Source organism: Terrapene carolina, unplaced genomic scaffold (assembly GCF_002925995.2).
Source record: "Terrapene carolina triunguis isolate 2854851 unplaced genomic scaffold, T_m_triunguis-2.0 Scaffold180, whole genome shotgun sequence".
NCBI classification, from domain to species: Eukaryota; Metazoa; Chordata; order Testudines; family Emydidae; genus Terrapene; species Terrapene triunguis.
The window spans coordinates 9340376-9365573 of NW_020664531.1; the positions used below are offsets into that span (position 1 = coordinate 9340376).

At 45.0% G+C, this 25198-nt stretch overlaps 1 protein-coding gene across 5 annotated transcripts in view; it reads right to left on the reverse strand.

Moving 5' to 3' along the window:
- Positions 1–25198, reverse strand: part of LOC112117089 (protein cordon-bleu) — a 240208-nt gene that overhangs the window by 148213 nt on the left and 66797 nt on the right. For all 5 annotated transcript variants that reach the window (XM_024214955.1, XM_024214954.1, XM_024214959.1 and 2 more), the window contains 3 exons: positions 22443–22649; positions 9398–9605; positions 1860–2088 (listed from right to left, as the gene is read on the reverse strand). In XM_024214955.1, coding sequence (XP_024070723.1) covers positions 1860–2088; positions 9398–9605; positions 22443–22649 — 644 coding nt within the window. The remainder of the gene's footprint in view (positions 1–1859; positions 2089–9397; positions 9606–22442; positions 22650–25198) is intronic.

Consider the following 25198-nt stretch of genomic DNA (forward strand, 5'->3'; position numbering starts at 1 on the left):
CTCAAGTGAGAAGTCATTCAACTAGAATTTGCTCTTACACACAGTCTGTGTTTTGAACACATCCAATACCATATTTAGGGTTACGGGGGGCTCCTGCTAATGAGATAAAATGCTGGAACAATCCATTTTGTCGACCTGATAATTGAGATGGGGCCCTATTCTGCAGCCTAGATGAATTGGTTACTGCCACTGAATTTAATGAGAATTTTCCTTCTGTAATGACTGCAGGGTAGGGGAAAACTTGATACCAGCAAAACCTTGGGGGAAATATTGTGTTTGCAGGATCACCCTGGGGAAATTCCACTAAAATTATTTATTTTTATTACTCAAGACTGACACACAGACATGTAGATATGAGAAAAGAATGAATCCTGCAGAAATACGTTTGGGCTCAGATGTAATATCATTCTAATGTAATAGTTAATTGAGAAACAAAATTTAATTTCTTGTATCAATCACCTATGCAATGGGTAATATTTGTAATATTACAGTCTGCTCCTATCCTGTCCTATCAAATCCTGCAAATGGGTCTAGCATGGACTTCAGTGGGGCTCTTCACGGGTACAAAACTTGACCCTGATTAGGGCCAATATTGTACCCAATGCACTTTGCCACTTTTCTGGTCCAAATATTAAATTAAAAGAAAAATGTTTTAAGAAGGCCCAGACTCATTATTCTAGCGAGAGGTCTCTAAAATATGCCATGTTATAAGGACGAACACTCTGTATGCTTAACATGCTGCTCCAAAGTGGTTCACTGTAAATATGTCTAAATAGAAGAGAAGTAGCATTTGAGTTGTGGCACTTTAATTTGTGGGTGTCTTTTTAGAGCCTCTCGCCATTTCAAAGGTAAGGAGATACTTAATTTACTTAAAAGACTAAACTCATTGAAATGTAGATCATTTCAGGGTAAAACTGCTATTTAACGGACGGATTTGAAAGAAGAGACCAAACGCCAACATAAATAAATGACTATATAAATAAAAAATAAGCCTGCCTAGCACCATATGCGGTGGCAACATTATCTAAACAATAAACAATGACATCAACTCTGTTGGAAGAGCTACTCAGTGAGAGAAAAATGAAAGAAACAATTTTTAACGAAGATCATTTTTTGTTAGTAAAAAAAATAGCACTTGGCAGTGTCAGCCTAGGATGTTTAAAGCACATTTAATATCTATACTCTCTGATCAAAGTGCTGTCGGAACAAACTGAAGTCCAGGTAGGTGGCATTAGAACATTGTTTAGAGGAGGAGAGAAAACACAAGAGAACATGATTTTAAATAAAAATACCTCATTGGTTCCTCTTCATTAACAGTAAATAGCTTTGTTCATAGGAGAAATTGCTTTGGAATTTAGCAGCAATTATTTCTCATAAGCCCTGGTCTATTTCTGTTCCTCTCATTTCTATCAGCTGCTATGATGATGGCATGTTAGCTCTCCCTCGTTCTCTGTGTCACAGCACAGGTGGATGAGCAGCTCTGTCTGGATACAACACCAGTGCCCCGTGTGCCCCTGTTGACAGCAGCCCTCAGGGGCAACAAGGCTCCTCCTTTTGTGTTTAGACTGAGCCAATCACGTCTTTCACAGCTGTTAGCCTCTACTGGCATGATGCCTGGGAACAAGTCACGCTATTTACATTCTGGGGACTCCTGGATGGCAGCTGAATGCACTGTTATCCTTGCCGCTGCTACTGGCCTTGATTATAAAACATGAGTAGCTCTGTAAAGCTGACATGAATGTCACCCTTCTATTTAAGTCTGGTTTTAAAGCAATGAAGATGTAAATACTGATCATGTGGCATGTGTAACTGTTGGTATATCACTGAAGCCATAGCAGATGTGGTTCATCTGGACTCACCTCTTTTCCTGTCCCAGGCATACAATTCCTTTATCCCTAACTCGTCCAAGGACTTCGTAAGTTCCAGCTCTTCCCCGGTGATATTGTCCCTCAGGAGGACGACATGCTCTGGACTGACCTCGCACTTTTCACAAATGGCTGGGATTATGCTATGCAGAGGCACCTCAGGACTAACTCGAACCACAGCCTTGTGTGTCTTCAGGTAATTCACTACCAACCTCATGGATTTCTGAGAAAGCAAAGAAAACAGACAGATACTGTCAGGCTTTATGTGGGTTTCTCCACACTGACCCCTACGTGCTTTACAGTGACACAGAGCAGGTACTGAAGACTTGTTTTGCCTTGATCCTTCCGGTGCAAACTTAGTGACTCAAATGGGAAAACTTGCTATTGGACAAGATCTTACAAAAATCTCCAAGCAGTGATTCACAAGGACAGGTTAATAAGAGCAAACTCAGGCCTGGTCTACACTAGGCTTTTATGTCGAATTTAGCGCCGTTATATCGAATTAACCCTGCACCCGTCCACACCAGGAAGCCATTTAGTTCGACATAGAGCTCTCTTTAAATCGATTTCTGTAATCCTCCCCAACGAGAGGAGTAGCGCTAAATTCGAAATGGCCATATCGAATTAGGCTAGGTGTGGATGGAAATCGACGCTAATAGCTCCGGGAGCTATCCCACAGTGCACCACTCTGTTGACGCTCTGGACAGCAGTCCGAGCTCGGATGCTCTGACCAGCCACACCCCGGGAAAATTTGAATTCCTTTTCCTGTCTGGGCAGTTTGAAGCGCAGTTTCTGTTTGGACACCGTGGCGAGCTCAGCAGCAGTGGCAGCAGTGGCAACGATGCAGAGCTCTCCAGCAGAGATGGCCGTGCAATCCAATAGAAAGAGGGCCCCAGCATGGACGGATCGGGAAGTCTTGGATCTCATCGCTGTGTGGGGAGATGAGTCCGTGCTTTCCGAGCTGCGCTCCAAAAGACGGAATGCAAAGACCTATGAGAAGATCTCTAAAGCCATGGCAGAGAGAGGCTACAGCCGGGATGCAACGCAGTGCCGCGTGAAAATCAAGGAGCTGAGACAAGGCTACCAGAAGACCAAAGAGGCAAACGGACGCTCTGGATCCCAGCCCCACACATCCCGTTTCTACGAGGCACTGCATTCCATCCTAGGTGCGGCCGCCACCACTACCCCACCCCTGACCGTGGACTCTGAGGATGGGATATTGTCCGCGGCCGGTTCCTCCGACATGTTAGCGGACGGGGAAGATGAAGAAGGAGATGAGGAGGACGAGGCAGTCGACAGCGCTGGCACCGCTGATTTCCCCGACAGCCAGGAGCTCTTCATCACCCTGACAGAGATCCCCTACCAACCGTCCCCCGCCGTTACCCCAGACACAGATTCAGGGGAAGGATCAAGCAGTAAGTGTTTTAAATATCTAAACATTTATTTACAACATAACTGGCATATTTAAAATATTAACAGTAGCTAAAGTGCTTTAAAACATGTAAACATTTATTTGCAACAAAACAGGAAGATTGAAAATATTAACAGTGGGTAAAGTGCTTCAAAACATGTAAACAGGAAAGTCAAACAAAAGGGGAATCAGTGCAAAGTGTGTCATGATTAGTCTGTCTTTGGGCGCCTCAATATATAGTCCGAACCATTTTCAAAAAATTGCACAATGTCCGCTTCATGATTATAGTGCCCAAAACCCTGCAGTCATTTGTCCCTCCAAGGGCACCTAAGCCAAGAACTGGTCAATGTAACCGGGGATAGAGGCGACATCCTCCGGGGAGAACTCCTCATACACCTCCTGCAGGTGTTTTTCCAGCCTCATCAGCAGGTTCCTGGGCAGGGAGAGCTTATTAGGCCCCCCGTGGTAGGACACGTTTCCCTGCCACAACGCCAGCAGGTACTCCGGGATCATGGCTTTGCAGAGCAGCGCAGCAAATGGCCCCGGTTTCTGCAGGCTGTCCCGGAGCATCTTCTCCTTCTGGCTCTCCGAGACCTTCAGGAGGGTGATGTCTGGCATGACTCCCTGCTGTGAATTAGGTAGGGGAAAGTTAGTATTGGGACTGCTTGCCCGTCCCTTTACAGAACTGCAACCGCCGGTTTACAGCCACGCGGTTTACAGCCGCGAGGGGGTGGGACAGGGCCAGAGTTCATGCTTGCAGGATTGCTGCCAGCAGAGACTCGCATTGCTTTCTATGTGAAAGGAGGCCAGTGCCACTCTTAAAGTTTTAAGCGGCCACAAGTCTACGGCTTACCATGTTTGCCAGCTAGACAAAGTCCGGTGTCCAGCCCTGCTCCTCAGCTCGCCACAGCAAGACCGCAGGCACGGTAGGCGAGGGCCGAAAATTCGACCTTGTCCTCAGTGCGCGTGTGATAGGTGCTCTGCATGGTCTTGTTCACAGAGAAAGACTATGTTCTCTGTTCACAGATACATTGCTCTGTCTCAGGAATTCACTCCCTTTTTCCAATTCCCACAGCCACATCTGCCCAGAGGCTAGCGCACATTAGGAGGAGGAAGAAGAGGACACGGGAAGACATGTTTGCTGAACTAATGGCATGCTCCCGAGCACAGGCAGCCCAGCAGACACAGTGGAGGGAGAACTTGTCCCAAATGCACCGGGCAAACATTGAACGGGAGGAGAGGTGGCGACAGGAGGACAGGCAGGCTACTCAAACGCTGCTTGGACTAATGAGGGAGCAAACGGACACGCTCCGCCGCCTTGTGGATGTTCTGCAGGACCGGAGGCAGGAGGAGAGAGCCCCGCTGCAGTCTCTCTGTAACTGCCCTGCCCCGCCACCAAGTCCCATACCCCCCTCACCCAAAGTCCAAACACGGAGGGGTGGAAGGGGCCGTGAAAAATTTCACTCCACCCCTGCGGACTGCTCTACCACTAGAAGGCTCTCATTCCCCAAAATTTGAAAAGTCCTTTCCTACCCGCCTCACACAAGACCCCGTCCAAGTTTCACCCCCTCGTTCCATGTGCGGTTGTTAATAAAGAATACGTTTCTGTTCATTTCTGTTTCCATCCTCTTCTTTTGGAGGGGAGTCTGTCTGAAGGGGGGGAAGGGGCTTGGTCATTGGACAGGACAGTCACCTTTAGCAGGGGGCAGGTGCAGCAGCAGGGCACATATACAGTGCAGTGACTAGTTATCCTGGTCAGTCTGGGAGGTGGTTTTCATGTTCTGTGTGGTGGGGGGGGTGGTGTTGCTCTGTGACTTGGTGGCGGGGGAGGGCAGTTACAGATCTTATGCAGCGGTCCTTACCCTGGATCACAGAGCCGCGCAGCAGGGGATCTGTAACCCTCCTCCCCCTGCAAGACAGTCACATAGCCGACACATACACGCAGTCCCGGCCAGGAGGGCTGGCAGGCTCCGTTGAAACAACCAGTCCACCACCGCGGAGCCTGTCATTCCTGGAGTTTAGAAGCATCATTTGCATCACAACCCTAAACCCGCCCCCCGCCACAGTCTGCGTCCCAGGTTTAAAACATTCCCGCGAAAACAGTAATAAAGACAATGGTGTCCATTAACAAAACAGAACAGATTTTATTTTTTGGGAAGGGGGTGAAGGGGGTATGTGATTGGAGAGGATAGTCGACGGCAACTGGGTAAAGAAACGGGGGCAAGTTCTGCTTCTGTGTCCACAAACTTAAAAGTCACTGGGTACCCTGCTCAGCCTTGAAACTGGCTTTCAAAGCCTCCCGGATGCACAGCGCGTCCCGCTGGGCTCTTCTAATCGCCCGGCTGTCTGGCTGGGCGTAATCAGCAGCCAGGCTATTTGCCTCAACCTCCCACCCCGCCATAAAGGTCTCCCCCTTGCTCTCACACAGATTGTGGAGCACACAGCAAGCTGCAATAACGATGGGGATATTGGTTTCGCTGAGATCACAGCGAGTGAGTAAGCTTCTCCATCTCCCCTTGAGACGGCCAAAAGCACACTCCACCACCATTCTGCACTTGCTCAGCCGGTAGTTGAAGAGTTCTTGTGCAGTGTCCAGGGCGCCAGTATAGGGCTTCATGAGCCAGGGCATTAGCGGGTAGGCTGGGTCCCCGAGGATCACTGTAGGCATCTCCACATCCCCAACAGTTATCTTGTGGTCCGGGAAGTAAATACCTTCCTGCAGCCGTCTAAACAGACCAGAGTTCCTGAACACTCGAGCGTCATGAACCTTGCCCAGCCATCCGACGTAGATGTTTGTAAACCGTCCCCGATGGTCCACCAGTGCTTGCAGCACCATTGAAAAGTAGCCCTTTCGGTTGATGTACTGGCTGGCCTGGTGGCCCGGTCCCAGGATAGGGATGTGAGTCCCATCTATAGCCCCACCGCAGTTTGGGAATCCCATCGCGGCGAAGCCATCTATGATGGCCTGCGCGTTTCCCAGGGTCACTACCTTTGACAGCAGTACCTTGACGATTGCCTTGGCTACTTGCAGGACAACAACCCCCACGGTAGATTTGCCCACGCCAAAGTGGTTCGCGACTGACCGGTAGCTGTCCGGCGTTGCAAGCTTCCAGAGGGCTATGGCCACTCGCTTCTGGACAGTCAGGGCTGCTCGCATGCGGGTGTCCTTGCGCTTCAGGGCAGGGGACAGCAACTCACAAAGTTCCAGGAAAGTCCCCTTCCGCATGCGAAAGTTTCGCAGCCACTGGGATTCATCCCAGACCTGAAGCACTATGCGGTCCCACCAGTCCGTGCTTGTTTCCCGGGCCCAGAATCGCCGTTCAACAAAATCCACATGCCCCATTGCCACCGTGATGTCCTGGGCGCTGGGGCTCGTGGTTTCTGACAGCTCTGTGCTACTCTCCGACTTCAGGCCCTCACGGCGGTGCCGTAGCCTCCTCGCCTGATTTCTCTGCATCTGCCTCAGGGAAAGGTGTATGATAAGCTGCGAGGCGTTGAGAACGGCCACAACTGCAGCGATGGTCGCAGCGGGATCCATGATCGCAGTGCTGTGGCGTCCGCGCTGTCACTGATCTAAAAGTGCGCGAACTGATTTCCCGCCGGCGCTTTCAGGGAGGGAGGGAGGGAGGGCGGTAGTGACTGACAGATGACGACAGTTACCCAAAAGCACCCTCGCCACATTTTTTTACCCAGAAGGCATTGGGGGCTCGACCCAGAATTCCAATGGGCAGCGGGGACTGCGGGAACTGTGGGATAGCTGCCCACAGTGCACTGCTTCCAATGTCGACGCTTTCCCTGGTAGTGTGGACTGACAATGTCGAATTACTGTCCTTAGTGTGGACACACACGTTCGACTTTCTAATATCGATTGCACATATTCGATTTAACTAAAATCGAACTACTCTCGTAGTGTAGACATACCCTCAGAGTCAGTCGTGCATTAGGAATCCTACTGTAAATAAGCATCACCATATTTGAATGGCATTCAAAGCATAGACAGTAAACACCTGGTGGAAGAGTGAAAAGTAAAGTTAATCAAATGGGAAGGGGGAAAAAAATCTGTTCCAAAACCAGATACTGGCAAATAAAGATTTTAATTCAAGGAGCAGAGGGGGAAGAAATTTTGGCCCATATTCTGGGTCACACGAAGGCCCCTTTGTACTGATACATCTGCCTAAAAGGGTCATAAATCCAAGAGAGCTTGCCAAGTAAGGATTCTCCAGTTGGAGAACCGCAGCTCTTATACCACGCCCCTGCTCACAGTGCCTATACAGGACACGTGGCCAAGGCAAAGGAGCTGTAGCCAGAGCGCTGCTTATTTAAAACAATGTCATTTTTCAGTGTCCATAAGTAGCTCCCTCAGTGATATTTTAATGTGATCAGATGCTCTGATTCCCATTAATGTTTATATTTCAGAGAAAAAATAAGTCTTTGGAATTCAGCTCCAAATCTCTCCCAGATGGTGAAACTTTCCATTTGGTTTAAGGTTTGTTGTCTTCCCCCTGTTTAGTTTAAGGTTTGTTGTCTTCTTGATAAAGAACCTTTACTTATAGAATATACTGTATGTGCAAAGTCACTATGTGACAGGTTGGATCACAGAAACCCCCTTGGGAGCTGCCACCCGATGTGCAAAGACTACCCCGCTTCTGTTTTCCCTGCCAGCTCAGGACTCCAGCACCCCATCTTGCTGAGCCAGACACTCCAGTCTGCTCCAACACAGACCCAGGGTCTGAATCACTTGTCCCAAAGCTGCAAGTTCACCTGAAAACAGCTCACAGTAGTGTGCTTGTCTTTAGCACTCAGATGCCCAACTCCCAATGGGGTCTAAACCCAGATAAATCCATTTTACCCTGCATAAAGCTTATGCAGGGCAAACTCATAAATTGTTCGCCCTCTATAACACTGATAGAGAGATATGCACAGTTGTTTGCTCCCTCAGGTATTAATACATACTCTGAGTAAATTACTAAATAAAAAGTGATTTTATTAAATACAGACAGTAGGATTTAAGTGGTTCCAAGTAGTAACAGACAGAACAAAGTAAGTCACCAAGCAAAATAAAATAAAATGCGCAAATCTATGTCTAATCAAACTAAATACAGATAATCTCACCCTCAGAAATGCTTCAGTAAGTTTTTCTCAGACTGGACACCTTCCAGGCCTGGGCACAATTCTTTCCCCTGGTACAGCTCTTGTTGCAGCTCAGGTGATAGCTAGGGGATTCTTCATGATGGCTCCTCTCTCCCTCTGTTCTCTTCCACCCCTTTATATATCTTTTGCATAAGGCGGGAACCCTTTGTCCCTCTGGGTTTCCACCCCCCTCTCACTGGAAAAGCACCAGGTTAAAGATGGATTCCAGTTCAGGTGACATGATCACGTCACTGCAAGACTTCATTACTCACTTGCCAGCACACACATATACAGGAAGACTCACAGGTAAACACAACCATCTGCAGACAATAGGAGTCATCAAGATTCCAAACCATCATTAATGGCCCACACTTTACATAATTACAATAGGCCCTCAGAGTTATATTTTATATTTCTAGTTTTAGATACAAGAGTGGTACATTTATACAAATCGGATGATCACACTCAGTAGATTATAAGCTTTGTAATGATACCTTACAAGAGACCTTTTGCATGAAGCATATCCCAGTTACGTTATATTCACTTATTCCGATATTTTTCTAAAACTATCCCAGTTACATTATATTCACTTATTATCATGTTTTTATAAAACCATATAGACTGCACAACGTCACACACTACATAAAGGAAATAGGTGAAACATCTTAAAATTCACTTTAGGGATTATTTTCAGTTTAAAAACTTTATTTCATAAATGTCCTTTCAGATTCTGAGTCATAAGGATTTAATCTGCCCTAAATACTATATTTAACCTTATTACTACAACAGAATGCTAGTATCCAGAGTGAGTAATAGTAACTTTACCAGTTTAACAGATGAGTGCATCAGTCTGTACACAAGCCTCCCTCATCCTGATTTAAAGATAAAAAAACAAAAGTGGGTGGAACAGGGAGTATCAGCATCACTGCTTGAAGTCATACTAGCATAATGATGGTCCCATAGCATTGTTCTAGCAGAAGGCAGTACTGACCTCAGGGATCCTAGGTGGAGGTCGTTTTGTCTTCCCTTCAGGAACTTTCTCCTTCAGAAGTACTGTCTGTACATCCAGCGCCCCAACCAAAGTATTAGGCTTATAACTCAAAGGTTCCATCCCACAAGCCTTCAACTCAAGAGTATGGTGAGCTGGATTCAAGTGGTACCTGCTGCACAAATCCACCAACAGATCCATCACGGGTTTACTGCAAAGAAAAAAGACTCTCTGTAATCACAGGAAAAACTACAAAGTTGCGGGCATTTTACTGCAGGATGATAGGGCCTGAAGCAGCAGCCCAGCTGTGTACATGTCCCAAGTTCAGCATTTCAATTCTTCCTCCTCAAGATGGTTAAAAACAGACTAAAAATGTTACGAATTACATATTTTCCCCACTGCAGTGTGTGTGTTTGTGAGCCTTTGATTAACTACACATTGTTAGACAGACACCAGAACTCTTACAGCATAATCCAATAGTACTCATAGCATAAACCAAGGGTAGGCAGAGTGCACCTTGTCTGCTAAATGCCCCCATAAAGTTCTACAATCCAGTGGCCCTCATCCTTTCTATGGGCTTGAAGAGCACAGAGATTACATGTCCCAGTATGCAATGTTCCACATTGACGGGAGCAACCTGGTCAGTCAGATAAAAAAGAAGCGCTTCAGTCTGGGATCTCCATGGGTGATGTTTTTCAGTGAGAGAGAAAGAAACAAGAAAAACTACATAGATGCTGCACCATCTGGAGGAACAGGCATATTTCCACTATGCACCTTTAACTACACCATTAATTCACAAGCACTACAAGGAGTGGGCACTTAATGGAGTCACTGGGGAATTTGCAAGAACTGCTTTGGCAGCTCCAAAAAGTCAGGCATGGAGCTGTTTAGGAATCCTCTCTCCAGTGAGACAAAGGAGTTAGGGATTGAGCCCAACTTCCCTACCAGGATGCACCGGATATAGGGAGCAGCAACCTTGAAGCAGGAGCCAAGAATCAGCCTCAGAGGCTGCTCTTCTATCATCTGTTACAGATGTTTGGGTTGTAAAGGCTCCAAGTACATTCTCAGATGCAAAACGGACAAGTCTGGGAAATTTGAAAAATCAGATCAGAGCTGAAAGAGGAACACTACTGGGGAGAATAAGAAGACGGAAGATCTAACCATGGTGGTTTTATGATGAGGGGAAACATTTCAGGAAAACCAGGCACTTTAGGTAGCTGTGCTCCCTTGTGCAGTACATCATTATGGAAGTACATTTGGAAGTTCCATTGTCTAATATGCGTGCACTATTTCACATTTTCAAGCATTTAGAATTATATTTTGAAACCATTTCTCCATCCAAATGTAGCAACACACAAATCCATTGACATATGCACGCACATGTGCAGAACTATAGCACATTCCCACATACACACGTGTGCAGCAGTGAACATCCATAGTTAAGGTTGAGGTGGTATATCTGTCCATCGTGATATAGATATCTGTTTGCCTCTTTGTGTAAAGACAGTGGTAAGTAGCTCTCTTTTCAAATAGAATTTGCATATGCTGTTTTCTCTGTCTTATTGCTGCTGTTTCAGAGAACAGAACAATCTGGAAGAACTTAAATTCATAACACCTCATTATAAGTTCTATACTCGACTAGACATTTTTATTTAAATAAGATTACGTGTTTCTGCAACACGTAGCATAGCAGTAATTCACACAAGTTTGGCTAACAAACAAAATGCCATCTTAAAAAATGCAAGCTATCTCATTCAAAAAAAATTAGCATAGAGACTGAAAAAAATACTGACCTTCATGCACTTAATTATTGCAGTTCCAGAACACAACTGTAATACTCATGCTGTGGTATCTCATTAAAAGTATGCATTGTGTTCATCAGCACTTTTCTAGCAGCAATCACATTTCCAACAAAGTAGTAGACTTCATACAGATGATATGAAAAAGGCAAATTATGGTCAATCATTTGAGATGAATTCAACTCCAGCAGAGAGAAAAGAAAGCTGATTTCAAATTCTCCAGCTAACTGCTGAGTACAGAGGAGATGGGAACTACATACAGTAAGTATTTCAAATGAGATCTGCAACGCCCAATCCTGTTTCATCCTGCTTATAAATCCTCAAAACTGCCATGGAAAACATCCCCAAGCTTCAACTGTACTATTTAGGAGCCCACAGATTAAAAGATAAAAACTGTTAAAATTGCTCTTTGAAGTTGTTCTATCAAAACGGAAACTTGAAACATTTCCCCCAAATGTCAGCAGAATAAAAACAGAACTAAAAGAAGTCTGTGGACTAAATGCAGAATTAATAGATTCCCTTATAGACTAAAGTTTCCAGAGAGATAAGAAGTCAAACTAAATGAAGTGGAAGCCCTTTGTACTAAAATTATTTTTTTCTATAGAACTTCACCATAAGCAGAGTTTCACTATCACTGGAAATGCACTTTGTACATTACAATGTACTTCAATATACAAGGAGTGTAGTGATCTCTGCATTTTCTTTAAATAGGATCCACAATGCATACCTCACTCACCATCCACAGAGAGGGTTGGCACTATACTGTCTGTATGGATGTGAAAGTTCAAAACATGATTTTCTGATTGTTACTGGTAACTTGTGGACTGGTTCCTACCTCACTTCATTGTTCGCCTTCAGGCAGTTATCTTGATTTTGGAGAGGTCTCTCTTTGGCTCATGTTGAAAATCAACTCTTCTAGCTCTTGCTTCTTCCTGCTGGAGTTGTACATGCTGTGGAAGCCATGAAGTGCACTCTGTTCACAGAATACTATGTCAGGGTTGCTCTCAGCCATTTAGACTTGCCACTCTCTTCTGGAGCTCTCTCATTAGGGATGCAAGATGGGATGTGTGTATCTTGCTTTTGGCTGGACAGTAAAGGGTTCAAGCTCCTCCTTTGGGTTTAAAGGAAGAGTCTCTCTCTCTCTCTCACACAGACTGTCATTAGTGCCAGGCTTGTGGGGAGGAGCTGACAGCTGTGGCCCGTTAGGTAGTTTGGAGGGTGAAGCTGAAAGCTGGGGCTCATTAAGAGGAAACCAAGAGAGGTTATGGGGTTTGGTCAGGACAGAGGACTCTTGAAAAGCAGAAGTTCAACTTCCTTTCATGGTGAATAGAATGGATTATGTGCACTAGAGCCAGTGGTTTCTTATTTGTTCCCTATTATAACCTAGACTTGGACCAATCTGCTGGACTTTGTTGAAAAGGGAACTTTAAGGATATCTTTAGGCCACGCTGCTGAGAAAGGAACGGCTTGCACTGAATTTCCGTGATACAAAATTGAATTGGAATGTGCTCTTTTTGCCTGTCCCATGGGGACCCCTGAAGAAACATTTCCTTACCACAAAGAGAAAGGGATTCCCCTTATTTGCTCCCCACTGCTTTAAAGTGTTGGTGAATCCTTTCCAAGTAGTAGCATCCATGTGACAGGGTTCTTCCCTATTTCCTCTTTATTTATTCCCACCTGCCCAGTGCCTTAAGACTCAGAAGTAGGCTGACCCTTCTTCCCCATCATCTGGACCTTGCTGCTTTCTTGGGAGCTTGTTACTATCACTTCTAGAATGGCCAAAAGGGGCTTCCTCCATCTCTACCTCTTCACCTTGTCCCCTGGATGCCTGGTGCTCCATTCTGACCATGATTGGGTGAAGCAGGTCATTGCTTTTAAACTCCAGTCTCAGGACTACTCCAGCTCCAGAGCTAAGACCTCCTTTCTTTGCCCCCTCCTGCACAGGTTAATCTCTTTTACACTGACTGTCCAGCTAGGATGTACATTCTTTACTCATTCAAGCCAGAACTTGGAGGTATTAGAGGGAAGAGTCAGAAAACTAACCAAGTATATTTCCAACACTCTTTAGAGATCTGTAAACTCTATAGCACAAAAAGGACCCAGGAACTGCAGGAAGAAACCATGTTAAGGTTCAAACATGATTGCCCAGGCAGATATTTTTAGCAAGGGACTGTAATTTGGCTCCATATCACTCTTGTATTATTAAACAGTATGATATTCAAAACCAAAACTGGAAAGTAAAGAAGAGAGACTGCTGTATCAGCAATATTTATCAGCTGACATCCCACTTAGGTACAGTGTGTGGCTCACTTGTCTCATAGGGTACCCCTGTAAAACTCAAGGAAGAGATTTACAGTTGTGTATTACTTTGAAGATAAAGTAAACAACAGAGTTATTCTGGGAGTGGCCTCAACTTAGTCTCAACTAGAAGCATCAAGAGTAGTCAGTTTAAATATACACTAGTACATTTTAGGGTGTGGGGGAGAGATACTCTACTGACAATAAAAACAGGTCCCTGCCCTGTGAAACGTACAAACTAAACAGGTGAATGAGGTAATATCTTTTACTGCCCCAACTTCTGTTGGTAAGAGAGACCGGCTTTCAAGCTTACACTGTGCTCTTCTTCAGGTTTGGGAAATGTCCTCAGAGTGTCACAGCTAAATACAAGGTGGAATAGATTGTTTAGCTGTGTCAGGAGTTAACACATATTTGAAGGGACCATTTAAGGTGAAGTGGCCCATTAACACCCATCCAGTCATGGGGGAGGGGGGGGGGGAGGAAGGCAGTGGTTGGGGAGGGAACAGCTGTGGGGGGGTTGTTAATAGGTTATAGATTGTTGTAATAAGTCATAAATCCAGTGTCTCTATTCAGTCCAAGATTTTTAGTCTCTAGTATGGTTATGAATTTAAGCTGCCAGGATCATCTTTTGAAAATGTTCTTCAGGTTTTGTTTGAGGATGAGGACTGATAGGTCAGATATAGAGTGAAAAGTGTTCACCCATAGGTGATAGGGTGCTTTTGTCTTTTATCATTTTCCGGTGTCAGTTCATTCGAGAGCGTAGTGATTGTCTGGTTTTACCTATATAGTTGTTGTTGGGGCATTTAATGCACTGGACGAGGCACACTACATGTTGTGATAGGCATATGTAAAAGCCATGCATCTTGAGAGGTGTGACTGCTACAATGATCAACACCCCTCAACACATGGGAGTACATTTCCCAGACCTGAAGAAGAGCTCTGCGTAAGCTTATCTCTCTCACCAACTGAAGTTGATATTACCTTGTCTCTCTAATATCCTGGGACTGCACGGCTACAACACTGCATAAACTAAACAGGGAACATTCAGCCAAAAGTGGAGTGGGGAGGAGGGGTGACAGATGCCAAAAACTGTCCTTTTGCTTTATATTTCCTTGTACTTGTCTATTTTGCCCATTTGCCTATTTGACTTCTGACTGCCTATTGTGGCTTAGGACCTGCCTGGCTGCTCTAATTTTGACTCGCATCCTATTTGCTATTTTTAGTGCCTTGCATGGTGTCAAGTATCAGGGGGTAGCCGTGTTAGTCTGTATCTACAAAAACAACAAGGAGTCTGGTGGCACCTTAAAGACTAACAGATTTATTTGGGCATAAGCTTTCGTGAGTAAAAACCTCACTTCTTCGGATGCATAGCAATGCATAGCATCCGAAGAAGTGAGGTTTTTGCTCACGAAAGCTTATGCCCAAATAAATCTGTTAGTCTTTAAGGTGCCACCAGACTCCTTGTTGTATTTGCTATTTTGTACTTCAATTCTTGTTATTCAGTTTTAATCCTTCTGTGGTTTTAAGTTTCCTAATTATTTGTTTTTAAACCTCTTCTACATTTAGCCTGGTAGCCCTTTATTATTTGTAACTATTTCCTTCTATTAACCTGGACCTGGTACCACCAATATGTACACAAACACCCCCCCAGTCCCTCTCTCTTTAGAACTGCTCCTCTTTAGAAACCATTCTGTGAGATGACTTGTAAGCTGTAGCTGTTATCATTTAGGTCTTGATCCTGCACTGAGAACTGGGAGAGCAGACCCCCCATATGCCTGTGCAGAGCCCCGCTGAAATCAGTAAGACTCCATATAGGCCCAGGACTCTGTCCCGCAAGGCTCTCAGTGTGGGATTTGGGCTTTAACTTGTACATTTTTTAGGTCAGGGATCTGTCTTTTATGCATTATCTGTTAAGTGCTAGCTTACTGTAAATCACCATAATAGATATGACTGTGGAAGCTTAGCCATCATCTGAGCTAGCTCCCTAGATGATCAAAAAGACATTCTCTGCTTCCCCTGTCCCATTAATCACCTCTCACCCTCCCTCGTCCAAATCTGGAGGTTGGTTTCCAAAGTCAAGGATAGTTCAAAATTCCCTGGCTATTCTTCTGCAACACATGGCAATATTATATGCAATGTCCAGCATAACCACTCCTAATGCTGCAGATATCAAACCCCAACAGTGACAAAAAGAGGGCCAGAACATTAGCTAAAGGGTATAGAAATTGTCTCTAGAGTATCTGGTATATTTCATGAGTATAGCAATGCTGCTGACAAGGTTAGAGAAGGCAGAGAACAAACTAGGAAGAAAAAAAAAGCAACTGTACACTGTACTGTTAAACCAAGGGTACTGGATGATAGAAAACCACAGCCCTCAGAAACTTCTCCACGGGGGGCAATTACTGGGCCTTTTCATGGAGGTATCATCAGGTATTATAATCATAGAATCACAGGAGTGGAAGGGACCTCCAGAGGTCTTCTATTCCATTCCCCTGCACTCACGGCAGGACTAAGTATTATCTAGACCATTCCTGACAGGTGTTTGTCTAACCTGCTCTTAAAAATCTCCAATGATGGAGATTCTATAACCTCCATAGCCAATTCATTCCAGTGCTTAAACCACCTGATAGTTAGGATGTTTTTCCTAATGTCCAACCTAAATCTCCCTTGCTGCAATTTAAGCCCATTGCTTCTAGTCCTATCCTCAGAGGTTAAGAAGAACAATTTTTCTCCCTCCTCCTTGTAACCATCTTTTATGTACTTGAAAACTGTTATCATGTCCCCTCTCAGTCTTCTCTTCTCCAGACTAAACAAACCCAATTTTTTCAATCTTGCCTCATAGATCATGTTTTCTAGACCTTTAATCATTTTTGTTGCTCAATTTTTTTTTGTCCTCAATAACGAGGACTATCCAGGCATAAGAGCCTCATCTTTGCCATGCACAGTCATACACACACTCACACAGTCCCTCTGCAGGAAATTAAACCTGATGCAATTTAAATTGCAAATAATCTCTGTCAATAAACACAAGCTATTAAGAGGCCGGGGATTAAAACATTAGGAAGTACAAAAGGGCAGGACAATAGAGGTGTTTGTCTCACATGAAGAAAGCTTTGGTGATTTTGCATTAGAGCAAGTTTCATGCAAATCTGAAATTCTTGGAGATATTTTCTACAAATGATTCTTTAATGATAGGACTCAGTGCTCCACCGTCCTAGAACTTGTGCAACAGATGAGCAGGGGAGCTTCCAGTCAAACCTTCCATAGTTCCAATGGGGATATATTGTAGAACTGCAATGAAAGCATAACTGGATTTCATAGTGTATGAATCAAGCCAGTGATAATTCCTGGGGGGGTTATTCTCAGAAGTTCACACACAAAAATGCTAGCTGGAGCACTCAACACATACTGCAGGCACATAACATCGCAATTCAGCAGCACACACAGAGGTGGGCAGAGGAGTGTCAGAACTCCCTGAAATAGCCCCAGCCCCTCTATCTCTCCTGCTGATGCACCAGGCTGAAGTTGCTCAGTTGGACGTAGTGGGCTTGATTCTCCACCACCTTGCACCTTATCTAATCATTTATACCTATGCACAGTGGGTGTAAAAGGATCAAATCAGAATGGTGGCATTTTACACCCACTGTGAGGTACAAAGCTGTGAAGAGCCAGGCTCAATGGATCTCTCACAAATGCACGTTCTACACTAGCAACTCGAATGGCGTCACTTCTCATTTACACTTCCCTGCAAGTGAAAGGGGAATCAGCCCCAGTCCCTCCTATAGTTCACTAATCAAGATGGCTCCAGCTGAGCTGCTATGTTGTACTGGTGCATCAGTTGGCCAGTCACAGAAAAGACAGAGACTATGGACAGGAGGCAGGGTAAGACACTGTACAATGGGACTGGAAAGGGGGCAGAGAGCAACGGATAATGGGCGGAGGCTGGAATGGGGGGGGGGAGAGAGAGAGAGAGGAGAAGGAAAGGAGAAAGGGAGAAAATGGAGGGAAAGAAGGAGAAATGAATGAACGACTTTGTGTTACATAATCATAATGCCTGGATAGCATTGCAGAAGCCACAGACATCTGCAGAAGGGCCTCAGCAGTGGAGCACGGAGAAAAGGCTGCTTGCCTTCGTCCCACCTGTCTTCTTCGAAGGGAGGGAGGCTCTACATCTTCCTCCCACCCCATGAAAGGAGTGTTTTTCAGCGAGTCTCTGAGCCTTCTACACCCTGTGCAGCATTCATCTGCAGGTGGCTTGCCAGACCTTTCCAGTGGTGCTAAGTGAGTGTTAGGCCTGCTGTTGGCTAAGTTGTAATTAATGCACTCTAGGCTTGTCCAGTTGGCAACATCCCAGGGTACACAGTGCAGCTGGGATGTTCTACAGCATCCCAGACACATTGTGCTCTCTGGGGCATACTAGAGAAGCCCCAGAAAGGAACTGCAGCAGTGTAAGATCTCAGCAGCAAAAGACCAGGGTGTTGGGAGGGGGAGTCAACCAAACAGGTCCTAAATCTTACAAATGGTTCAGATTTTGTTCAGTTCCAGAAATGGGCAAAGTTGAAACCAATTTTCAATTCACTCATAGGAAATACTGGGAAGAGGAGTGAACAACAAGGTGGACTTTCTTCAGATCAATCCAGTTAAAAGTTAAGCTATGGGGATAGTGATTCCTTCCTTTGCTTTCACTGACTCAAAGTGTCTGCTTCAAGCAACTGGTCACACAAAAAGAATATTAGATCTGCAGTTGCTTTATGAGTGCTCACATTTATTTGCTTTCTTAATGTCTTGTCATCCTTCCTCTTTCAGACCTGCCAGAAGCTTGTGCTGATCTGGTGCAATAAAATCACACATTTAGGTTATCGTTTCAGGACATGATGTGGTGGTTACACAAGAGTACAAGCACTGATTAGTTGTTTAAAAAAAGATATTCCATGACTATTTTGGTACAGGAAGTCTGATTTCCCAAGAGGCAAACACATATTATTCTGGAGTTCACAGGGATTAATTATTCTAAAAGGACAAAACGCTTTGTACAATACTATTCTATCACAATACCATTCATCAAGGGCTCCATTCTGCCCTCAAAACTGCAGAGTGGCTTTTCCAAATTCTGAAACAACTTGTGTGTTTGAGGAGCTGCCAGTAGCCACAACAATAAAGGGACACTGTCAACTTTAATTGTTTTTATACTTAAAAAAAAAATCCAATTTCTGATAAAAAGTGTTCTTAATAAAAAGAATAAAAGTCAGACTATACTACTTAAACATCATTCAAACACATTTTATAAGGACTTCCCTGCTTTCTTGCTGATGTCTAAAAGGGTCTTTCCTGCAAGAGAGAAATTGACTATACATAAATACAGTCAAATACACAAAGTGAACAAAAATAGAGAATGTTTTTTCCTCTCTAGCTACTTTCAGTTATAATAATCTAAGGTATTACTTGTAACTATAGGAGGTCCAATATTTTGAGACAAACGTGATTCTCAAGTGGACAGTTTCCTTTTAAATTGCTCTTCCTCAATTACTCAGCCATCTTTCATGATGCTGATGTCCAGAGCCACACGACTTACTTTGCTGGGGGCAGATCTCAAAAGAGGAAGTGGTTTTACAGCCCTAAAAAGATAGGTTTATCACAATATATAAAGGCAAATTCTGCTTGCAGATTCACTGATATAAAATTCTGAATGACTTCCACTGATGTCAGTGAAGTCACTGGTGCTTTACACTGGTGTAACTGAGAGAAGAATGCCACCCACCCGACTCAACTGGTGGAAAACTTGATAGGACTGGTGATGATTGAGATAGCCCCTGAAGAAAAAACAGGGAAGGGAAGAGACACAAGTGCTTGCGGGAACATGGGGATGGCCTCTCTTCTTTCGACAGACACGACTGATACCTGCTGATAGTGAGAGGGGCACAATTTAAAGGTTTTCCCCCCTCCCAACAGCTTGATTCACGCCTCCATCCCACTCTCAATGGCCCCTCCTTGCAGCCCCCAGGTGTTAGTTCCGCTGGGAAAGGCAGCAGTGAAAGCAGTGGCTCTCCCTGAAGCTCCCACCTGTTTGCTGCTGCCTTTCCCCAAGGCCGCAGCTTACAGCTTGTCAGCCCGAGGAGCTGTCACACAGGGAAGCGGCCTGGCAAGCAAACCCTGGCAGAAGTCTGGGAGGAGGCACATGACTCCACATGTCCCCCCAACACACATCATCTCTGCTCTATCCCTGCACTGGTCAGGCAGAGCAGGAGGGAAACTGAAGTTTGATGAAGTTATGGCCTGCTGCTTAAAATCTATCCCTGTTTCTATCCTCATTGGCTGATGTGTACTGATCAACATGCAAAGTCTTTTATGATACCATCTGAAATAGGCGTATCTGGAGTAGGCATGTATGAACTGAGCTGGCTTGATTAAAATAAGAACTGGCTCAGATGTTTGTCTCAAACTATAACTGAATCCCAAATTAAACATTTTCATACAACTTCTTCCTCCATTACATTTTTACTTTGAAAAGCCTTTTCACTTTCTTGTTTCAAGTAGGCCTGGAAATGGAAGTGCAAAAACTGAAATTGTTATTGCGAGCCTCCCAAACCAATTTTGTAGACTCGAGAAGTTAAGATAGTTCATATAAAATTCAGAAAGAAGCTGAACTTTTAGGCATTTCTCTCAACTACTTTCAACCTCCAAATCTTGGAAAGTTTGACCAATCCTAACCTAGAGCCAATTTCCTCAGCTGTGTGCTGATACTTCCCTATATTCATAGTCACCAATAGGAGTTCTCCACACAGATTGATGGCAATGCATTACATGGTTCATTGAGCATAATTTATTTCACACCCTTGCTGGGATACACTTCAGCTTCCATAAATAGTTAGCCTATGGGGAACAGTCTGTCTATAGATGATGGTACATTTTCAGCTAACTTTCAAAGGCTAAATCCAGCACCTAGCAACTTTTGGTGTATTTCCAACATCCCCTGACCACCTTGGGCCCACAAACCAAATGACTGGATTCCACTGATCAATATATACAATATTAGCACCAGCCATGGTAGGGATAACAAACATCTATGAAAATCAAAGGCAGGCTATGGTATAAATTCCAATGTCCTGTTCAAGTGCAAATAGCTACTAAATGTATTTTCCTTTTTCATTCACTTCCCCTCCCCGCCCCCACAAAAAAAAGATCACAATAGGGCCCTTTGTAATTTTAGTGCTTTTGCAAATTTATTTTTGGAAGGTAAATCATTTCCTTGATCACTAGGCCTGTGATGGCTAGTATCCTTTGCATGGCACTCAGAGCTTGTTCAGGTTTGCTGATGAAATATCTGCACTTTTTGGCCAATGCCAACCAATACTTCTTCATTTCCTGAATCTGTTCTGTTTTCTAGGCCTCTTCTTTCATTTTGTAATTAGGTCCAAATAGCTCTTCTCTGCTCTTTCATCATACCTGTAACCTGATGTCAGAGATAATCATTACTTTCCTTTCACCTTTCAGTTCCTTGAGTCTACTGAGGCTTTGGGCCTGATCCTGTAAACTGATACGTGCTGTGTGTTCTGCATTTTGTAGCTGACTGGGGGTTGGAAACTGGTACATCAGGCACGGCTTGCTGGCAGAGTGTGCATCTCCCAAGGGCACCAAAGTCCCCCCCCCCCCATCCCGCTGCCAGAGAAGTGAGCATGCATCTAGACTTTTGTTGCGGATTACAGGATGCTGTGTCAGCTTGGGGCTCCTACCTGTACACAGGGGTTTTGCCCAGTGCTTAGCAGTAAGTACTAGAATATAAATACATGCAAGATCAAACCCTCAATTATGTGTTTCTGCTCTAACTTTGTTACTGTTTAGAAGTTTAGTTACCCAAATATAGGTGCTGCTGTGTCAAGCACTAGGAATCCTGCTGTTTTGAGCCTTTCCTGTGTGAAGTATCAGAGAGTAAATTACTGGGTCTTGATGCCAAGGCATTGCCTGCTAGGAATTCAATGTTCCTTGTTTGGGTGATCACATTAGGTCCAGTACTGGTGCCAGCTTTCCTTCTATAGTTTAACATATTAGTATTAATTGTTGATTCTACTGCGGGTTAGGGTTTATAGTGTAGGGTATTATACAACATATTTACATGAGTATTTATTCCTGTGTTGTTCTACAGCATCCCAGACACTCTGAAGAGGCTTGTGAAGTGCTTTTAAAGTATTGTTAATGGGCCAGATCCCTCCTTCCCTCCATAGCAAATCCCATTAGTGGGGGTCCAGAGGAAGAAACTACCTCAGCAGTCTCCTCAGAAATATTTCTCCCCAATCTTCATTCATTGGTGACAGGATTCTTATTCCCCTGCCTCTGTTCTCTGGCCACTCACACACACCAGGAGGCTGCGTTCCCCGCAGAAACCCAGCAGATCTCTGGGATATGCATGGACTCATTTCTTGGGGTTTAGTGAAGATAGAGACCATATACATCCACACCAGCTCTGCTTCCCAGTGGCACATGCTCCTCTGTACCCTAGCCGACTGGTTCCAATACAGCCACACTGTCAGGGCTCTCACAGACAATGTTTCTCACCACGATCCCTGTAAAGAGGAATCCTTTAGCAGGGGGCTACAGAAATGTGCTACAGCCTAAGACACTATTATTTGTCTCCCATAGCTCCATAGAACTGTGGGAGGACTGCCCATGTCCTCTTTCCACAGATCCCCTGAGGGGTTCTGGGGAAAGAGGGGGAAAATAGCTGCAGAGTTCCTCTTCCATTTGGGATGGATGAGATCAGCATAGCTCTAGGGGGCATAATCGGGCCCACTGATATTATAATTTTCTCTTTAACCTACAGTCCTACAGGAAAGGGTGAAAAAGAGACAAACTCCATCAATCCTGAGAGGGGTGAGTTTACCCACCAGCATCCTATTAAAAATGCAAGATGTGGGGGAAGGGAGGTTCCAGGATGACAGAGCTGATTGGTGCCTTACCTCCCATGTACATTGTTCTTCTGTTCCACACCACTTGGTAAAACGACTGTGAAGTCCACTGTCCTGTTTATCAGATTTTCTTTCATGGTCACCAGGCTCTGATCAGGGATTACTCCCAGCTCTGAGAGTGACTTCTGTTCACTCTGAATTTGACTTGCAGCAAGAGGTTGACTTGGTGGAGGGGGAGCTCGAGCCTTCATTTTTCTCCTTAAGAAATAAAAAGAAGTAGAGAGTTAGTGATTTCAAATAGAATCCCTTGATGGGAAGGGCAAGCATGTGTTAAAAGGGAAATGTTTCCTTTCCCCCTGATCTTAGGCCATTTATAACACCTCCTACACAGGGGTGAAAGTAACTTAAAGGACCTACCAGTACGCCGGAGTCCTGAGCGGGGGTGTGGCCTCAACCAGAAGAGGCGTGGCATCAACCGGAAGAGGCGGGGCCTTTCAAGATTAAAAGGCTCTGGGGTTGTGGCTGTGGCTAGGAGCCCCAGGGCCTTTAAATCACCCCGGAGCTACCAGCTGTAGAGGCGGCTGGGAGCCCTGGAGTTCAGGGACTAATTAAAGGGCCCGGGGCTCCGGCCGTCGTGGAGCTCCGGGCCCTTTAAATCACCGCAGGAGCCCTGCCGCTGCCACCCCGGGGTGGCAGGGCTCCGGCGGTGATTTAAACGGCCCGGGGCTCCGCCGCTGAGGGGAGCCACGGGCCCTTTAAAGTGACGCCGGAGCTGAGGCTCCGGCAGTTGGGCTTGGGTGGGGATTTAAAGGGCCCGGAGCTCCTGCCACTGCGCAGAGCACTAGCTCTTTAAAGCGCCACCGGAGCCCTGCCACTGCTGCAATAGCGGCTGCAGGGCTCTGGCGGCACTTTAAAGGGCCCGGGGCTCCCCACGGCGGCCGGAGTCTCTGGCCCTTTAAATCACCACCCAAGCCCGGCTGCCAGAGCTCCGGAGGTGATTTAAAGGGCCCGGGGCTCCCCACAGCGGGTGTAGCCCCGGGCCCTTTAAATCACCGCTGGGGAAGCCAGACCATACCGGCTTACTTTCACCTCTGCTCCTACAGTGGAAGTTATTTCTCTTTATCATGGAACTTTTTATATATACAGTTCTATTTTATTTTTACATCCCTTTCTCTAAAATAACATGATAATCTTGGGATGATGCGCACAACAGATTTCCATCACCTGTTTCTGACCGCCCCCAAAATGCCCCACACTGTTTGATCAGCACACATCTCCATGGCACAAATGTTATTCCTATGTACTCAATGTATCACAAAGGATGGGTTTTTCAAAAGCATTCAGTACAGGCCTAACTCTGCTCTCACTGAAGTCAATGGTAAACATCCCATTGGCTTCTGTTACAGTTCAGGGGTGAGCAGCACCTTTGATCTCTCTTCCCTAGTCTCTCCCTGGCCACTCTTTCCAAGTGATAGGCCTCTGTCTGCACTTATCCCAGAGTGGAACTTGATGGCTCACCCTACTATAGACTTGATGGATCATCAGGCTACAACACCCCGTTGACCTTAGCCAGCCCTGCTGGGGTTGGGCCCAGCTACAGAATTCTCTCTGGGAGTTTGTCATCAAAATGACTTGCAGTGACACAGGAGAGCTTCTTCAAGAACAAGTACGGTTTATCGATTCACAGAAGTTTAACAAGTAGAGAGAAACAGGATTAAAACAATAAAAACCTTGATGGGTATTTCTTACCCAAACCGAGCCTTCCCCTGCCAGTTTAGACAGCTTCCGCTTAATCCAGGCACACCCCAAGCACTGGGGCTGGGTGAGACAGGTTGCCCCCTCTAACTGCTGCCTCCCTAACATTCTGGCCCACCCACAGTGAGTCTCCCACCTCAGCTCGCAAGCAGACCTTGAAATCTTAAACAAAGGGTCTTTCGAATGGATAGAAGTTCCTTTGTCTGACTTGGAACCCTGCGGCTAGTGCAAACTGGTTTATGCATTTCTCCAGAAGGAGCTGGCTATGGTCTCCCAATAGTGGATACACAGAATTGTCCACTTGAGTACTAGGCAATTAAGTTTGTCTACATTTATTAACTTTTTTTCTGGAACCCAAAAATTAAATCGAATTAATTTTAACTCTTAACAAGCAAACTAATCCATCCAACCCACATATATTGCATATATAATGCAGATAATTCCCACGTTCTTCACAGCTTCTTCACAGCTGGGAGCAGAGTTAGGCCTATACTTTCTCCCCTTGTGCACTTTAGCAGGGCAGAGCACAACAATGCCCCAAGATATGGGAAGTGTTAGTTCTAGAGAAGCTTACTTACTAAGGCTTCAAACCTGTGAGGTGCTGAGCACTCTGAACTCCTATGGAAGTCAGTGAGAGCTGAGGGTGCTCAGGCCCCATCAGGATCAAGCCCTCAAAGAATCGGAAACGAGGAGATACTCCTTATCAATGTTTCTGTTTCAATTTCTCTAAACACTCCATTGTCCATTCATCATTTGTGTAGTAAATTGAGCGGAACAAGGACATTTCTAGTACAATTCATGCAATATAACACATAAGACAACGATACCTATAACCTAGCCTTTAACAATGCCATGTAACAATGAATGATAAACAGCTGATCTCTCTCCCTAAATGAACAACATTACTTTGCCTCTCTTGTCATTCATAGATTTTTAAAGGCCAAAAGGGATCATCAGGGTCATCTAGTCTGACTTCCAGCAGGCTGAAGAATTTGATCTATTAATTATATATATATATATATATATATATATATATATATATATATATATAT